At 39.5% G+C, this 17,147-nt stretch overlaps 1 protein-coding gene across 1 annotated transcript; it reads right to left on the bottom strand.

The window, feature by feature from the left end:
- Positions 1-3,909: 3,909 nt before the first annotated feature.
- LOC148863274 (putative mitochondrial-processing peptidase subunit beta, mitochondrial) lies at positions 3,910-12,500 on the bottom strand. Its single transcript, XM_088976262.1, has 10 exons — positions 11,967-12,500; positions 11,305-11,374; positions 10,243-10,407; positions 9,944-10,081; positions 9,688-9,839; positions 9,491-9,599; positions 5,618-5,716; positions 5,058-5,123; positions 4,359-4,466; positions 3,910-4,246 (listed from the first exon to the last, which is right to left on the bottom strand). Exons 1-10 carry the CDS (start codon positions 12,416-12,418, stop codon positions 4,160-4,162), a joined length of 1,446 nt encoding a protein of 481 aa, XP_088832388.1. The 5' UTR covers positions 12,419-12,500; the 3' UTR covers positions 3,910-4,159.
- Positions 12,501-17,147: the final 4,647 nt, after the last annotated feature.

Raw genomic sequence — 17,147 nt, 5'->3', positions numbered from 1 at the left:
TGTTCCAGCATTGATGTGGAATGGAATCTCACAACTAGCATTTTTGGGAAAAATGGGTTATGGGGAAGTTATTAATAGTGCATGGCACTGAATGCCCCATAAAAAATGGAATAGGGGTAGTTTTAACTTTTAGGAGGCGTTCTTTTTTTGGATTTTGAGATGGGGAAAGTTGGTCAATGAGATTTTGGTTTCCATTGACCAAGAATCTCATGTTCTTTTTTCAGATTTATATAGGGATCAAGGAAAATTATTTTCCTAGGTATCGCTTACTCGGGTAAATGATGCCCATCTCCTAGGTGGGTAAATAATTTTTCCACCTAGGGGAAAGTTGTTAATACTTGAATGAGACAAAAATGCCCCTTTTAATAATGGATTTTTATGGCTAAAATGGTTATTTCCTTATTTATATGAGAAATAAAAGAACGTGAATAAATGCACTTACTTGGGTAAGTGTTTCCTAGGAAAAATTTACCCATGTAACTACATTTACCTAGGTAAGTAATTGCATTTAGTTTATTACTTGGTTTGTTCCAGCATTGATGTGGAATCGAATCTCACAACTAGCACTTTTGGGGAAAATGGGTCATGGAGAAGTTATTAATGGTGCATGGCACCGAATATCCCAAAAAAAAATGGAATAGAGGTAGTTTTAACTTTTAGGGGGCGTTCTTTTTTTGGATTTTGAGATGGGGAAAGTTGGTCAATGGGAATCAAGAATCCCATGTTCTTTTTTCATATTTATGTGGGGACCAAGGAAAGTTTATTTTCCTAGGTATCGCTTAATCGAGTAAATGATGCTCATCTCCTAGGTGGGTAAATAACTTTCCCACCTAGGGGAAAGTTTCCAACACTTGAATGAAATAAAAATGCCCCTTTTAATAATGGATTTTTATGGTTAAAATGGTCATTGCCTTATTTACATGAAAAATAAAAGAACATGGATAAATGCATTTATGGGGTAAGTGTTTTCTAAGAAAAATTTACCCAAATAACTGCATTTACCTAGATAAATAATTTATCAAAAAGTGAATGGGGCCTTAAGAGATTTCCCCTTTTTAAAGACTAAATAAGATTTACTCTAGAAATAGTAAAGGAAAGCCATGAAATAATAAAACAGATAAATCTCATATTTACATCAAAAGGGGAGCTATCGTATCCTCTCGATATAGGAACTTATCTCCATCTTAATTCTCCCTAGGCAATACAACCCACCCATAGAAGCAGTCTGGGCTTTTACTAATGTAACCTTCAAAGCTAAAACATAATAACATCCATTTGATATTACAGTCTGCAACTATGACAATGCACCTGAACTTTGGGGTAGTGTCAAGTTGGGTTAACTTTGACTGTTGGGGCCAACAGCATAGGCTGAGGCAGTTTCTGGGTTGGGCACGTTTTGGGCAGTTCACCCATTTACGTTCATGCTTTTTATTTTAGTCAAAATAAATTAAGACGTAATTATTAATTTACCCAACAGCCTAGGGGCCCAGCATCTGAAGTTTTTCCGTGTCAAGTTAGTATATGAACTTTCAAATTTTGGAAAACTGTGAATTTAGTTTAAAATAGTTAACAGACGTTAAGTGGCATGTGAAATGACACAAATGCCTTCTAGATGTCATTTATTTTTCAACTCTTAGGACTGTCCTCCAACATGATGTTATTTACAACGATGCCAATGAATGTGTTGGTGTTCCAAAGTCTAGCGTCGTCAATGGCTTCGAGAGCACCTCTTTTTCCAGTGCTCTTCCGCTAATCCCATGCGGCGGCGATGCGTCAGGTCCAGTTGTTCATGTTGGGGCCTATTGAGCGAGGCACACTATCCAGGTCACTTGGTGTGACGGTGACCAATGCTTTTGATAGGGGAGGAGTCCCTTTCTCAACTCTACTTGGTGGTTTTTACGTGAAAAAGAAGAGGAAGAAGGGGATTTCTGGGATCCGGAAGGCGTTTTACCGGAACTTTTTGAAGAAAAAACAACCCTGGGTGGTGTCGGTTCATAATTTCATTGGCCGGAAAGATGGTCCAATGTCGGGGTATGGAGGTGAACCAGAGGGAAAAAACGATAGCAACATTAATGGGCCCATGTGAAGGCCAAGGAGGATCGGGTTCACGTCATGTCTGAAGAACACGGGTGGCTCTTCGTCGGCATTTATGATAGTCTCAATGGTCTTGATGCGTCGGAATTCTCGATGAGTAATCTATATGGTGTTGTGTTTAATGAACTCGAGGGATTGTTTTGGGATGCTAAGAAAGATTCTTCAGTGCTTACAGGCAATGTTTTTGAACCGTTGTTGACTAGGACGGTCGGATCATTTGGCCTAAAAACCATCCAAACAATCGGTTCCATTTCACCCCTAACTTGCTCCTTGATAAAAAAAACTGTTGACTTTGTTAAAAAATCGCTGACCCGGGCAGTTGAACCATCGACTCATTTGACCCAAACAGCAGTTCACAGTATAAAACTGCAGGAGAGAAACACACGAACTCAGATCTGAGGAAGACGAAGAAGACAAAGAAGAAGAAGAAGAAGAAGAACTCGGATCTCTGATCTGTGTTTGTTGCTGCCACTTCACCGTAGCCGTCACCATTATCATCATCAGTGAGCATCGAACCACCCTCCTCTTCCTTCTTCTTCCCTCCTTCCCTCCTCCTTCCTTTCCTTTATCTTCTTTTCTTTTTTCCTTTCTCCTTTCGTTCTTTCTTTTCTTCTTTCTTAGCCGACATCTCTTCTCCTTTCTCAAATCTCATAACTCATAAAATATTTGCCCTAATATGCAAACCGCTGACCTAGAATCAGTAGCTAGAACGGTTTTGTTTCCGGGCCAATTTTTAAAACCTTGCTTACAGGGCAAGAAAATGAGAATAGCAACTTAGAAATAGAAAATGTAGTTGGTAATGAAGAAAATGAACCGGACCAGGGGAGCACTGCCGAAGAGGTGGCAAAGGATGAGGAAATAGTTCAGAAAAACTGTCGCAAAAGAATGGAAAGCCAGAAAAAACTGCAATGAAGGAATTGCAAAGGATGAGGAAATGAGTTGGGAGAAATGTGGCGACGAGGGGGCCAAGGATGAGGAAGTTTTAGAGGGTGGCAAAAGTTTTGAATCCACCATCTTTAAATAGTGGGTGAGTCAAGAGAGTGACGTTGCAATTAGAGCAGACGGTCTCAAGAAGGAAACTTCTTTGAGAATTTCTTGCCAAAGTAGAGGCAGATAATGGACTCGATCTTTCAGGTTTGGACAGGTTGCTGTTGTCCAAACTCAAATATGGGTTTTCTAGAAACAAGGAGGGTCATACCAGGAAGTTTCAGGGAACTAAGACTAAGAGGAAACGGCCGTTGCTCTGTTTTATTTTTAGTTTCAAGGAAGAAGACAATAGGTAGTTTTGGAATTTCAGAATGCTATAAATCACATGTGACAATCACGTGCATGCACAGTACTAAATTGACAGTTTTCGAAAGGGCACTACAATAAGTAATAACACGTTTTGGGGTTCGGGTACTACCTTGACACCACCCACAGAGTTCAGAGTATTAAATTGAAATTTTCCCCGATAGTTAAAACTTGTTCATTACCCTAATAGTATATACAACGACCATCTCTCCCTTTTTTTTTGCTTCTTTGTACAGGCAAATGCGTTTGCTCTTCATGATTCAACTAATAAAAAAAAAAGAAATTAAAACTTTCAATTCAAACTGAATTGGATGATCGAGTAGGTGTGCAAGGCAGCAGCTGAAATTGGACGGAAGACCAAATCTCCAAGGATACTTAGAGTTGGGTTTTGTTTCTTTGTGGCCTTACGGCCGCAGAGTTCAACTTGGAGACATTAGACAAGCAAAATGCCTAGTGTCACGCCTCTCCCTTAATACTTAACATTCCAATCCAAAGTTCAGTTATTGCTCAAAGCAGCACAAATTAGAGGCATAAGCAAGGTAGATAAAGAGAGTTACAGTGCCTAACAAAGCACAGTTACGTTATTGAAAGATTTTTAACAATTATTCCTTTCACCAAAATGGGGGGATGTTACAAAAAACAAGATCCCAAAATACCAGCCACCGAAGGCCAAGGGAGTGTATATGTATGAAGCGTTGGGAGCCTGGTTTTATGAGATATCTTGAAAATGGAAGATAAATAATGACGCAAGAAAAAAAAAAAAAAGAATAACCTAGTAACGGTTCCAGTAGGTCCTGCGCCTGAACCAGTTGTAGTCAGGTAGACCTTGGATCGGACCCATTGCTGCGATCGCAACATCCTGCAAACACGCAAGTGGAGATAAGGAGGCATGGCAATAGAGGGTTCACTGAATGAAGACATAGTTGGCACAAAAATTTTAATCATTCTAAAACGTAGTCCTTAGTCCTTACTTTGTCAAATATAAACCGGTTTGCAACACGCTTTACGGTGCTTGAATCCACTGCATCAATCCTTGCAAACAGTTCAGCAAATGGGATTCTTCTCCCATATGTAAGTAGCTGCAAGCACGCACATAACAAATTATAAAAGCATATATTTACATATATCTACATGAAAGCAAGTAGCAACTGTAATATTAATTCTTACATGGATTTGGATTGAATCTGCATCAAAAACCATTTTACCAGCTAGTGCAGGGTTTGCAAGGTTATAGGGTTTGGGGAGGGCTAACAAAGCACATTATAAATATGAATATGCAGCCATCCTGCTGTGGCTATCCGGGCCACATCTTTCAAACCAGAACACACTGTTTCAAGCAAATATATGCATGGAAAGTACAAGCATTGAATGGGCTACCAGTTGACCTGATACCAGGCAAATAGTTTCCTCAAAATTGTCCATGAAAATGGTTGTTTACCAGAGGGGTAGAAACTTAGAATAACCTAAATTGTGCTGCAATTTAGCTACTGTGACTACCAAAACCAAATCCCATACAAAAGGTGGCTTATCAGGATTTTTTCATCATAGGAAACACGTAATGAGCAAAATGGCCCATAAAGAATTATTGGGCTCCAAATTTTCTATATGCCATGATTGTCTTAACTCTTAATCCATATTATTTCAAATAAATTTTCAAATAAGGATCCTACCTGACGTCCAATATCTTCAGCAACTGGACTGGTTCCATCAATGTGAAGGAGCAAAGAAGATTTCAACTGCAAAACAGCAAACATGTCAGTGGCTACATTACACTAAAATGACAGGGAGACTACACTACAGAAAAAGGTCTGATCTGATCTCTTCTTAATTGCTGTAAACCCACTCTAATCTTGTTACAGAAGTAATAAGTTGGAATCATCAATAATGCCACATCTCATATCATAAGCACTGTAAACCCAGAGACTAAAAAGATGCAAGAATGTTCAGGTTATTTATGATTCCAACTTAACTAATCAGCTTCAATAAGATGAGCAAATCGTGAAGCAGCAAATGAATATGGTATATTCAAGGATGAGATGTATCATATTTCAACTACCAGCTGCTTTAATGCAAACCGATATATCACAAGCATTTCTTGCATTAGAAAATATGCACAAAATCAATTACTCAGTTAATCCATTTGAAAGAAAGCAAAAGGCCTATGAAATAAACAACAATAAGCAACAAAGGCCTATCAAACAGACAACAATAAATGAGTAAAAATAATTACCTGATTTCGAGCACGAGTAACATCAGCTTCTGAGACTCGGTAAGACAGCTTGCTTATCTCATACATAATTGCATAGGCTAGATCATCCAAACAATCAGGCTGAACACAAAATTAAAATATGAAAGGGTAAGTGGAGTATAGAAACACAAACAGTAAAATCAGAATGCAATTGAACTATGTCTGATGGTATATTTATGTCCAGAAAATGAATACATAGTTGAGATAGAGTAACAAAAAACTGGGGGACACTAGCTCAAAATCAGGACAATTCAAATGTGTAGCCACCCTGCCCAAGACTACATCTTCAAAATATCATACTAACTAGTTCCCAAATTCCACCCCACTACACAGTTGGAAGTTGGAACAAAAGAGTAGAATCCAAAAACTTGTCAACAATCACAAAAGATTAAAATAAAACATTCCATTTTTTTGAGAAAAAGCTAACCAGATTTCATTGATAGAGATAATAAGTACATGAGTAGGTGTACTAAAAGAGAAAACAGCAGAAATACAAAATTACAAGGGGGGAAGCTTGTTGCTATATAAATTTTCTAGGTTCGCTCCCAATTTAGCTAATCCATCAGCAATATGGTTCATCTCCCTCGGGATCCACTTCAGAATAACATTCAAATTTTCCAGGGTGTCTCTTGCCTCTGACAGGCAATGACTCAACCTTCATGCCCCCCCCCCTTCTCGTTCAACCATTTGATGGTATTGGCTGAATCTCCTACTATGGATAATTTCTGAATGCCTAGGATTTTTATGATTCTGATACCAGTGAGGGCTGCCATCACTTCAGCCTTTGTTGAGTCTGTAATACCTAATGGACCACTAAACGCCTAACAAATCAGTCCCTGTTCATCCCTCAAAATTCCACCTATCCCAGCTTTTCCCGGATTGCCTGCAGCACTCCCATCAAAATTTAGAATCATCCCTGCTTCAATTTGAGGAAGCTGAAGACTTTTGGTTGGTTGAGGGTGACTTTGGAGAAGTAGGATCGATTGGATATTTCTGTTAAGATCATTAAGGGATAGGTCTTGAAACATCTCACTGTTAACGGCCCATGAGTTACAACAGAAGAAGATATCTACGATTAGGTCCTCTAGAGATCTAGATCTGTTTTCAAAAATATGCCTGTTTCTTTCCTCCCAAATTCCCCACAAGACTGCATGAACCATGGTTCGCCAATACACTTTACCTCTTCTGCTCAAACCTGACCCATACCACTGGTTGAGAAACTCCTGAATGTGTTTGGGAGAGACCCAACTATAGCCTAACAGGTTTAAGAAATGCCACCATATCTTTTGAGAAAAGCTACATAATGAATAAGTAGATGATCTGCTGATTCCCCTTCTCTTAGGCAAAGCACACATACATGAGGAGAGATATAACACCTTCCCTGGCTTTTCTTCAGGAGAAGATCACAAGTGTTTATTCTCTGTAGACACGCTTCCCAAACAAAAAAACAGATCCTTAGAGGAATATGGCTGCTCCATATCCTCTTAAAAGGGAAAGAGGAAGTCTGGTCACCTGCAAGAATAGCCTTAAACAAAGATTTGGAAGAGAACACACCATTTGGGTTTAAGGTCCAGATTCGGGTATCAGAGGGATGAGGGGAGAGATAGACTTCTTTTAGGGTAAGAAAGAGGTTTAAAAGGTCTGAGATCGAAATTTCCTTTAAAGGTCTTCTCAGATTCAAAGTCAAATTGGTGTCAGCAGGTAAGGCTGGAATGCAAGAGGAGGCAGTTGAGTCCTGATTTGAGGAGAGATTAAAGATTCTAGGGAAGGATTCAGCTAGGGTGGAATCCCCCCACCAGAGATCTTTCCAGAATTTTATTTTATTTACGTTTCCCACTTCGAGTCTAATGAAAGGAATGATGAGTGAGAGGAAACTATATCTTTCCAAGGCTTTGAGTTCTTTGCCTGGTTCAACTGAAGATTACTATCCCACCCATTTGCATTTGTTCCATACTTGCTAGAGATACAGCTGCCCAAAGAGTATCGGATTTAGTGGGGAATCTCCATAGCCATTTGCTCAAGAGAGAGATATTCTTCTCTTTTAAATGCCCAACTCCCAATCCTCCCTCCTCCTTCAGCTTCCACACTTGGTCCCAACTTACCAAGTGATTTCTATTCTCCCCTCCTCCATCCCAAAGGAAATTTCTTTGGATTTTCTCTAAGTAAAGTCTCACACTTTTGGAGGAATTTTGAAAAGTAACAAGTTGGTAAGTTTGCTAGAGAGGGGCCTTTAGGAGAATCGGTCTGCCCCCTTTTGATAGGTAACCTTTTTTCCAAGAGGCTAATTTCCTTTCAAATTTCTCCACCACTGGGTCCCAGAAGTTTAGAGATCTTGGGTTACCTCCCAGGGGCATTCCAAGGTAGGTAATGGGAAGGCTTTCCACTTTACAATTCAGAATCTCTTTGATATTGTCTATGAGACTTTCTTCAACTAAGTTAATAGGAATAATGTTGGATTTGCTGAAATTAACCCTCAACCTGGTAACTAATTCAAAAGCTTCGATGACCCTCTTCACATTCAAGATATTTTCCAATGATGCATCCAAGAATAGGATGATGTTGTCAGCAAATTGTAAGAGAGAAACCTGGACCTGATCTCTTCCCACTTCAAAACCCTTGATCAAGCCCAGAACCTTGGCTTTGTCCAATAGCAAGTTGAAGATATCCATCGCTAAAGTAAAGAGGAGAGGAGAGAGAGGGCAACCTTGTCTAAGTCCTCGACTTGCCTTAAAGTAGCCCTTGGATTCTCCGTTTAGAAGCATTGAGAACCAGGATGAACCAATACAGCCTTTGATCCAACTGATCCATCTCCTACCAAAGCCTCTCAGACTCAAGCAGTCCAAGATACATTCCCAATTAACTTTATCATAAGCCTTTTCAAGGTCTAACTTGACTAGAACCCCTGGCAGTCCGCTGGCATTTCTGTCTTCTACACACTCATTTGCAATTAAGATACTGTCCACAATTTGTCTTCCTTTCACAAAGGTAAACTGATTCGGAGAGATCAAGTCTTGCAGCACTTCTTTCAGTCATCTTGCTAGAACTTTGGCCAAGATTTTATACACATCCGACTAGGCTTATCGGCCTAAAGTCCTTCACTTCCAAAACTCCCCCTTTCTTTGGGAATAAGCACAGAAAGGTTGAATTTAGGCCTTTGTTTACTATAGCTGAGGAGCGGAAATCTCTAAAGAATGAAAGGAACCTTCTTTGACAATATCCCAGCATTTTTGGAAAAAGAATAAAGGGAAACCGTCAAGGCCTGGTGCCTTGTCTCCATCCATGCTAAAGACTGCCTCTTTTATTTCCAACTCTTCAAAACTTCTTTCCATCCAATCTTTCTTCTCTCCCATCCTGATCCAACGACAGCCTTCAAGTTTGCTTTACCTGTTTTCCTTCAACCATTTGCTTCCACTTAGGTAACTACAAGAAAATAAGGCGTATTTCTTTTAACTATGAATCAATCTCTTCAAAAGTACCTAACTCCCCAGAACATATTGGCCCACATAAATTCCAACTCTGTTATGTTAAATGAAGGATACCCCTCCAATCCTAAACAGGCAAGATATTTTAACTCAAATATGAAGAGTATACAAACACGGTAATGTTGAGAATGTAACACAATTTGAAGAAAGTTTCAACATATCAAAAGGTTATTACAGAATAAAGTTGGCCCTCCAAACTATTTAGAAGGCCGAATGTGTATCATGAAAACCGAGAATCTAATGCTTATCAAAAGAAGAAAAAGAAAAGAACAAACAAAACCAAATGCAGTTCACATGGCTACAATCTACAGAATAACAATCATGATCTAACATAAGTAGGAAAAGAAATTGAAAATGACCTGGGGCGCCTCACCTTGGCAATAGCATAAACACCAAACAGGCCTGTGTCCTTGTAGTTAGTGTTGAAAGCCATCATGCTCTCAGCTATCTCATTAATGGAAACCCTTTGTGCAAGCTCTGATCTGTTTATAAATTATTGAGATCAATAACCAAGCAAAAAAGGCCCAATTGCAAACATGAACTGGCAAAATGATATAACTGAACACTCACCCCATGTGCTTTCCTCCTCCCACATTCTTATTCCATGAACCCAGCATGGACTGCATGACCATCAAAGCAATTGAATCTGGATCTGTCCAAGAAGCTCCACTGAACGCCACAGCAAATTGTGCAAGAGGAACGTCATCATCAATTATCCGAATCTGGTTGTTATGAAGCAATGGTGGAAATTTAAAATTTATTGGCAGAAGAAATATATCTCACAGACAAATAGAAACGCATCACCTAACAAACATAGCATCCATACCTCAGAGCCTGTAAAGGCTGATGGTTCTTTTGCAACCAAGTGAGAAGCAGTAGTAGGGTCAGTTGAGAGCTTTGTGAAGAGTGTCTTTACTTTCTCAACAATATCCTCATGTTTAACAGCTCCAGCAGCAGAAATTACCTGAAATAAATGTCCAGCAAAAAATAAGCCATGCAGTTGAACCCCAAAATTCTGACTCATGAAGCTATTAGTAAGGAAAAAAAAATCACTTTAACCAACTGATCCACTTTCATTTAATTAGAAAAAATGAAAGAAATGCCTCCCTGGCTCAAGATAAGTACCATTCTAGGAGCTGTGTAATGTGTTGAGATGTAATTCTGTAGATGAGCTTTGGTGATTGTCTTAATATTCTGGGCAGGTCCCAAGATAGTCGTACCCAATGGAGTGTACTGGAAGGCAGTTGCATGCAAATGATCAAAAATAACTTCCTCAGCCTGCCCTTCCACCTATAAGACAGAAAAATGTAAAATATTATAATTTTGACCATCACAGATCTCAATTGTGACTAAGAGAAATACTAAAAGATGACAAGAATTATTTGTTATTTTAATAAAAGTAAATCCATGTTTCCATGTATATTGGAGCATCCAAATATCTAATATGGAATTATAAACAGTTTAGCTCTCCGAATGGCCTTCCCCACGAAAATTAAGAGCAAAGGGTATCACAGATGGCGACAATAAGGGTCATCTAAGCATAGCCTCTCTTTTGTCAGATACGATTACCAAAAAATAAAAGAAAATTCTTGCTAATAATGTAGTTTTGCATTAGGCTATTGTTTTTCACTTTGGAAAGAAGCCCTTATATGAATATATATGCCAAGGGTCTTAGAGTTAGTTAGCCCAACTTGAGGCCATTTAAGTCCACTTGTACAAGCTGCACTAGATACAACCACGTTCATGTGTATCATAGCTCACATGTGTAACTATAAATATTTAATGGCATATGTTCAGTGTGATTTTTCCTCTCTATTCTTGTGTCACCCTTCCATTTTATAAAGGGGATGCTCTATGTAAGCTTTTTCAAGAGCAAATACTTTTCTTAAACAAATTCAGGAATAAAGTATCACTGAGATAGAAATTTGCATCCCTTCATCTGGTTCTGTTTTGACATGTCTCTGTTGTAGTGCTAATTCTTCCTCCATTGCTGCATCCCTTTTCTATATCTGGTATTAGTTTATTTATCTAATACAGTCGATCAGCCAACCATTAAAGTTTCCCGAATAGCAACACAAATAAAACACTAAGAACAAGGAGGGCAATCAGGGCTAAAGGCATTAGCATTTCTGGATGAACATCTAAAAATGGCTATAGGCTTAATTTTAGGAAAAACAAATGAAATACACTACCGTTGAGAATCTTTATGAGTATTATAATGCACTTATCTGTTAGGGTCATTTTGCCGGAAATTAACCTGCTCATCAAAATAGTATAAGCAATTGTTTCACGTGAAAAAAATAGAAGATCAATTACCCCCAAGAACAAGGACAAGGGTGACAAACTACGTGCACAATAGACGGGAAACAGAAAATTCAGCATATAGAAGCAACCACTTCTTTTTTTTCTTTTTTTTTTCCTGAAGCAGAGGTGCTTTGGGTGTGGGCGGGAATCATACTCGGGATACACTGTCATCAACATCGTCCAACCCCTGCACCTAGTATTTACGGATTTCGTTAAAGAATAATTCTGTCATTCCACTGTAAAGTGCATCCACTGTTAATGCATATGCCTTCAAATATTATCCTGCTGTCTCAATCCGCTATTTGTTCTCCTCTCCTGAAGCCTCTGAGCTGTGCGGACCACTTTCGCAGTTCCTTGAATGGCCTTTTGCGTTTATGCTATCAAGCATAAGAAATCCCTCCGGAATAAAACAATAAGAGCAATTCACTAACCCATGCAAGTCCCAGTGACAAATCTCAGCACAAGATCACGAGAATTAATCCAAATACTGTGCAATATATCAGGGGAAACCAGGAAGAGAGAGAGAAAGAGAGAGAGAAAGCAACAATGAAGACATAATGTCTATACCCATGTGCTCAAGGAAATGCGCAGTGCCGTTCGTCTCATCGGTTTCGAACCTACTCCCGGCATCGATCCACACGCCAACAGTTGCAGTCCGACATGCCAGGTTCGACTCGGTAGCGACTCGGAGGCCGTTAGGGAGAGTTGTAACGCGGGTCTCAGGAGCCGCCAGGATCTTCGTGTGATCAACAATGACTGGACGGGGCGAGGCGTGCTGGAGGAAACGAGGATCGGGATTGTCGAGTCGCTTGAGCCTCTGTTTCACCGCTTCTGCGAGTCGATCGTAGACCATGACATTAGGAGCTGGAGGAGATGGTGCAGTTGCGACGGCGGGAGAAGTCGATGCAGATCGACTGGATTGCAGAAGAGCGCGGGGAGATAAAGATGAGGGTTTGTGGGATCTACGAGTTAGAGTTAAGAGCTGCCTAATCGCCATGGCTATGGCTTCTCGAGTTTCAGTTTACGGTGGAGGAGAGAGAGAGATGGAAAAGTTTATAAAAAGATCCCGCGGATGCAAGGCGTTTTAGCCCTCGAATTTTATTTATTTATTTTATTTATAAGAAAAATCGTAGTGAAAAAAAAAAACAATAAATTCATAAATCGTAGCGAAAATCTTGTTATCTTGATGCCGGAGAGGTATCATACAAGACACGGCTTCAGTACTCACAAGAGCATGCTTACACCGTTCGCACAGCCTTTCGAACCGTTCTTGGAAATATCTTCGTATTTATATATTTTTTAAATGAAGATATCCCAATGTCGGTCTTGAGAGCAACAAAGTCGATTTCGGAAAGAATATTGACGAATCAAGTCAAAACTACAAACTCCCCTCTCTAATGTATATTAATGAATACCGGATCCCTTACCACTTCCCCGGATTTGCTCTATGCAAGAACGCTACTCATATACATTAGAGAGGGGATCCCTTACTACAAACTCCCCGATTTTTTTTAAAATCGGATTGGACACGAACCGTTTTAGCCACCGATTCCTGAGTTAAACGGTTCAATCGTTCAACTCAAATGATTGCCTAACTGGTTTTGGGGCCAACCAGTCCAACTGTCTGGTCCTATTTCCAAAACCATGAGTAGGGATGATATGGTCGGGCCGGCCTAGGCAAAGTTACGTTTTTATAGAGTATCAACAGTATTAAGGCCTGTCCAGGCCTTGGCCTAGCCTATACCCAAGCCTGATGTTACATGATCGGGTCACATGGGACTGGTCCATGTGAATTAAATTTTAATTTTTATGTTCATAGTTATTGAATATATAGTAATATATAATATAATATTCTGTATTTATATATAGATATATATTTAGTAAAATATTATATGATGTATGTAATATATTATACATAATATAAGATATAGCAGTATATAATATTATATGCAATAATTTCCGGGCCAGCCCAAGCCAACTGGACCTATAGCTTGCTTGGCCCTAGCCTGGCCCGCATTGTGTATGGGCTTGATGCGGGTCTAGATCAGCTCAGGCTTCACAAAAATGTGGCTGTCCAAACTCGGGGTCCGTTTGGTTTGCAGGAATAAGGGTCCGGAATTAGAAATTGAACGGGCTATTTCGACTCCAACTGTTTGGTTGGGCAGAATCGGAATCCCGTTCTTATTCCTGTTGGAATGGCCATTCCCTGCTCTTTCCTTATGAATAAAATCTCTTTCCTACTGATTTTAATTCTCATTCTCATTCTTGTATGAACCAAACAGACTATGGGAATGAACCATTCCGATTTCGATTATGGAGGATTTCGGTTCCAATAATAACTACAAACCAAACGGACCCTCATAAATTTATGGGGCCAGATCATACATGATCATCCCTACCCACATTACATTGTATTGCAGTTGCATATTAGAAACATCTCCATGACATTCAGAATTCATGGCCACAAATTCTTCCCACATTCCTATTCACGAAGCACTACAGTCACACATTGAGAACATCTCCCTTATCATTCATGGGAGTTCCCAATGTGCAGCTCCAGTGGTACGTGGGAAGAGATTTTGGGTAGGATATCTGAGTTTGTTTGTATGTTGTCAACCTATCATTCATGGGAGATGTTCTCATTGCCCACATTTGAGAGGGCTTTCATGCAACAATTTTGGGCCTTGTAATATGGGCTCCACTCCAAAAAACATGAAGCTATGTTTGGTGAGAAACCCAAAGAGCCCATATATATTTACCAAGGTTTTCAGACCCCCATTGACCTGGATGGTCAAACTGTTCGGCCCGAGAACCATTCAGGTAACCGGTTCTGTTTTACTCCAAATCTAGTTTTTGGCAAAAAACCGTTAAAAAAATCAACAACTTATTGACTCAGGCAGTCGAACCATCGACCGGTTCAACGATTTTTTACCACTTTTTATTTTTTTAATTTGTTTGTCAAAATGGGCTATCCATTCGAGCCTGATGGTTGGATCATTTACCTCAAAACTGATGGCCATAACGATTTAGTTTCCAATTCATTTTTTTAAAACACTGGTATTTACATTGAGCTCAAAATTTCACTCTCAAATAAAACTAAGTTTGATGACTTCTTCAAAATAACTCAATCTATGTCGAAGCCCTTGACATAACAAAGTCTCCTTTTTCTCTCATTCATTGCACATGTGAAAAAGGGGTCCCCAACCATATCCCTTACAAGGAGTCTCCTTTTCCCTCTTTCATCACACATGAAAATTTAAAAATTACTGCAATAAAAAACTTTCAAACTATATACCTTAAAGTGATATTTGGCACTGGAGTGTTTCATAAGTGGCCCTGATTCATAAGTGATTCATTTCATTTTTTCTTTCTTTATAAACACGAAAAAGGGGATGCTGGCTGAATAGGCATTTAAAGTGATTTGGCTTAATATTATAATACATTTTATAATGACAACTGATGAAGGAAGATTTGGCCCGACCTCGTAATTACGCAACACGAGGCAAAGACAACAGCTCAGCACAACAACGCGCCTAAGGTGCGAAGGAACCAGCGGTCTGAACTACCTACCAGCAGTTCGAACTCACTATTGGGAGCCCGAACTCTCCCTTAGGCCCCGAGCCAAACCCGAACTGGCCTGCCCTGTGGCAGTTCGGGACACACCTCTCCGAACTGGCCTGCCCTGTGGCAGTTCGGGACACACCTCTCCGAACTGGCCTGCCCTGTGGCAGTTCGGGACACACCTCTCTGAACTGGCCTGCCCTATGGCAGTTCGGGACACGCCTCTCCGAACTGGCCTGCCCTATGGCAATTTAGGACATACCTCTGAACTCAAGACTTCACCTCGCTCGCCACTCTAGCACTTCGCCTCTAGGACGCCAAACTGAACAAACCGTACCATGCCTGACACCGAGAAAGTTCGTATCTAGGGGCGATGCACCTGACTGACTTGGGATCTAACGCTTGACAGCCGCACTTCAAACGGCCACCTGACACTGCCATCTCCAGTTACAGAGATGGCTCCGACAAGGAGCAGTGGCGGTTCTATCACAACATAAATGATGACACCCGAACTGGTAGAAACACAGAAGTAATCATACCCGACTTAACAGAGGCCTTGGAGTGAGTGCGCGAAGTGGTTATAAAAGGCCACCTACCCCCAACAACAAGGTATGTGAACTTTGCGCCATCTATTCTTTATCTTGCCTTTGAGAGAATACTAACTTGAACTTCAGAGTTATCTCACCGGGTTCCCCCCGGAATTCCCTCATCTTTTCCATTTCAGGCTCCTCGTTGCTCTAATCAGAGACAAGATCGTTGACAGTTAGGACCGGTCGAATTGCACACCATCAACAACTATGTGGCATCTCACAAAGTATACAACTTTTTCAAATTTCAATGCCATGTTGCCAAGGTGATTCAAGATCACCAAGGCAATTAAAGAAACCGAAATTTGACGTTTCAATAAGCCCCTCCTTTAATGAATCTCAAAACTAATCATTGTCATTTTTTTTCAATAAACATGGCTGCCAAATGTCGTTTTTTATTGATTCCACTTAATTGTTGGTGTGGCGCGCATGATACATCAATAGAAAGAACTCTTGTGAAATGCTCCTATGCCAAACACCTACTAAATGTCCCGTCACAAAGTCTAATGGCATTTCTCCCTTGTGTTTTTTCTTTAAAAACATTTAATTTTATATTAAATTGTGAAACAACCACTTGCCACGTAAAAAAACGTAAAAAGTTCAAGACAATTCTTCTATAATTTAATATCAACAACGTTAATTCTAGCAAACCCCAAAATCAATGGCACTTCCATTTCTGCATCCCTTCATCCTATTCACCCTCTTCCTCCTTTTTTGTTCTTTTGAGGTGCATAAGAGAATGCCTATAAGAGATTTACTTTTAACTCTTAACTCTTATCTCTTATCTCTTAAGAGGAATCTTTTAACTTTAAGAGAAAAATGGTTGTTCGTTTATCCTTATCCCTTATCTCTCAAAGTGCGATCATACGATTTTTGTTTTCCAATTATACTTCCAAAAAAGACAAACAAAATCTCTCATATATGGGGTCAAAATGGATATTTCATATTTGATAATTTTCAAAATTCAGAATTCAGAACTCGGAACAACATTATCTACATTTAGAATTCAGAGGAAAAAACAGTTCACCAATACCAATATACTTTTTAATGTAACTATTGCACTTTCAGATATTAGACTTCAGAACAAACGAGCAGGCCGGAAGCTTGGATAATATTTGAAGAAGTTTGTAAAATCATAATTATGTCTTAAGAAACCCATGCTTGTGAGTTTTATCTTTAAATCATATGCTTAGCAAGTTTGTAGTTTTTTTCAATGACTTGTATTTACTATTCACAAAAATTTAGAGAAGTAGCCATGAGGCGAATCTAAATAAACTATATTTATAACATTATTTGCCCCCACTCAGTTTCACTAAATTTGTTGTTGGGTTACAAGCAAATTCGTTCCCAATATACAACAAAACCTTGGTGAGAACTACAACCAGCAAAGTTGAAGATTTTTCAATGAAACCTTATATAAGACAGTAGCAAATTGGACTAAGATATGATATTGGTTTGTAGTGAGAAGTGACCGAAAACTTGTGTGTGAATTGGCTTGGTTTACACCCTTTCCATGGAGTTGCCATGAGATATTACGTTTTTGGCCTATGCAACGGTTGCTTAGGACGTTCGGTTGGT

Source organism: Nelumbo lutea, chromosome 3 (assembly GCF_056320005.1).
Source record: "Nelumbo lutea isolate HS-2025 chromosome 3, American lotus-T2T, whole genome shotgun sequence".
In the NCBI taxonomy this organism is placed as follows: Eukaryota; Viridiplantae; Streptophyta; class Magnoliopsida; order Proteales; family Nelumbonaceae; genus Nelumbo; species Nelumbo lutea.
Note: the sequence above shows the minus strand (reverse complement) of the source record. Positions and strands in the feature narration are given on the sequence as shown.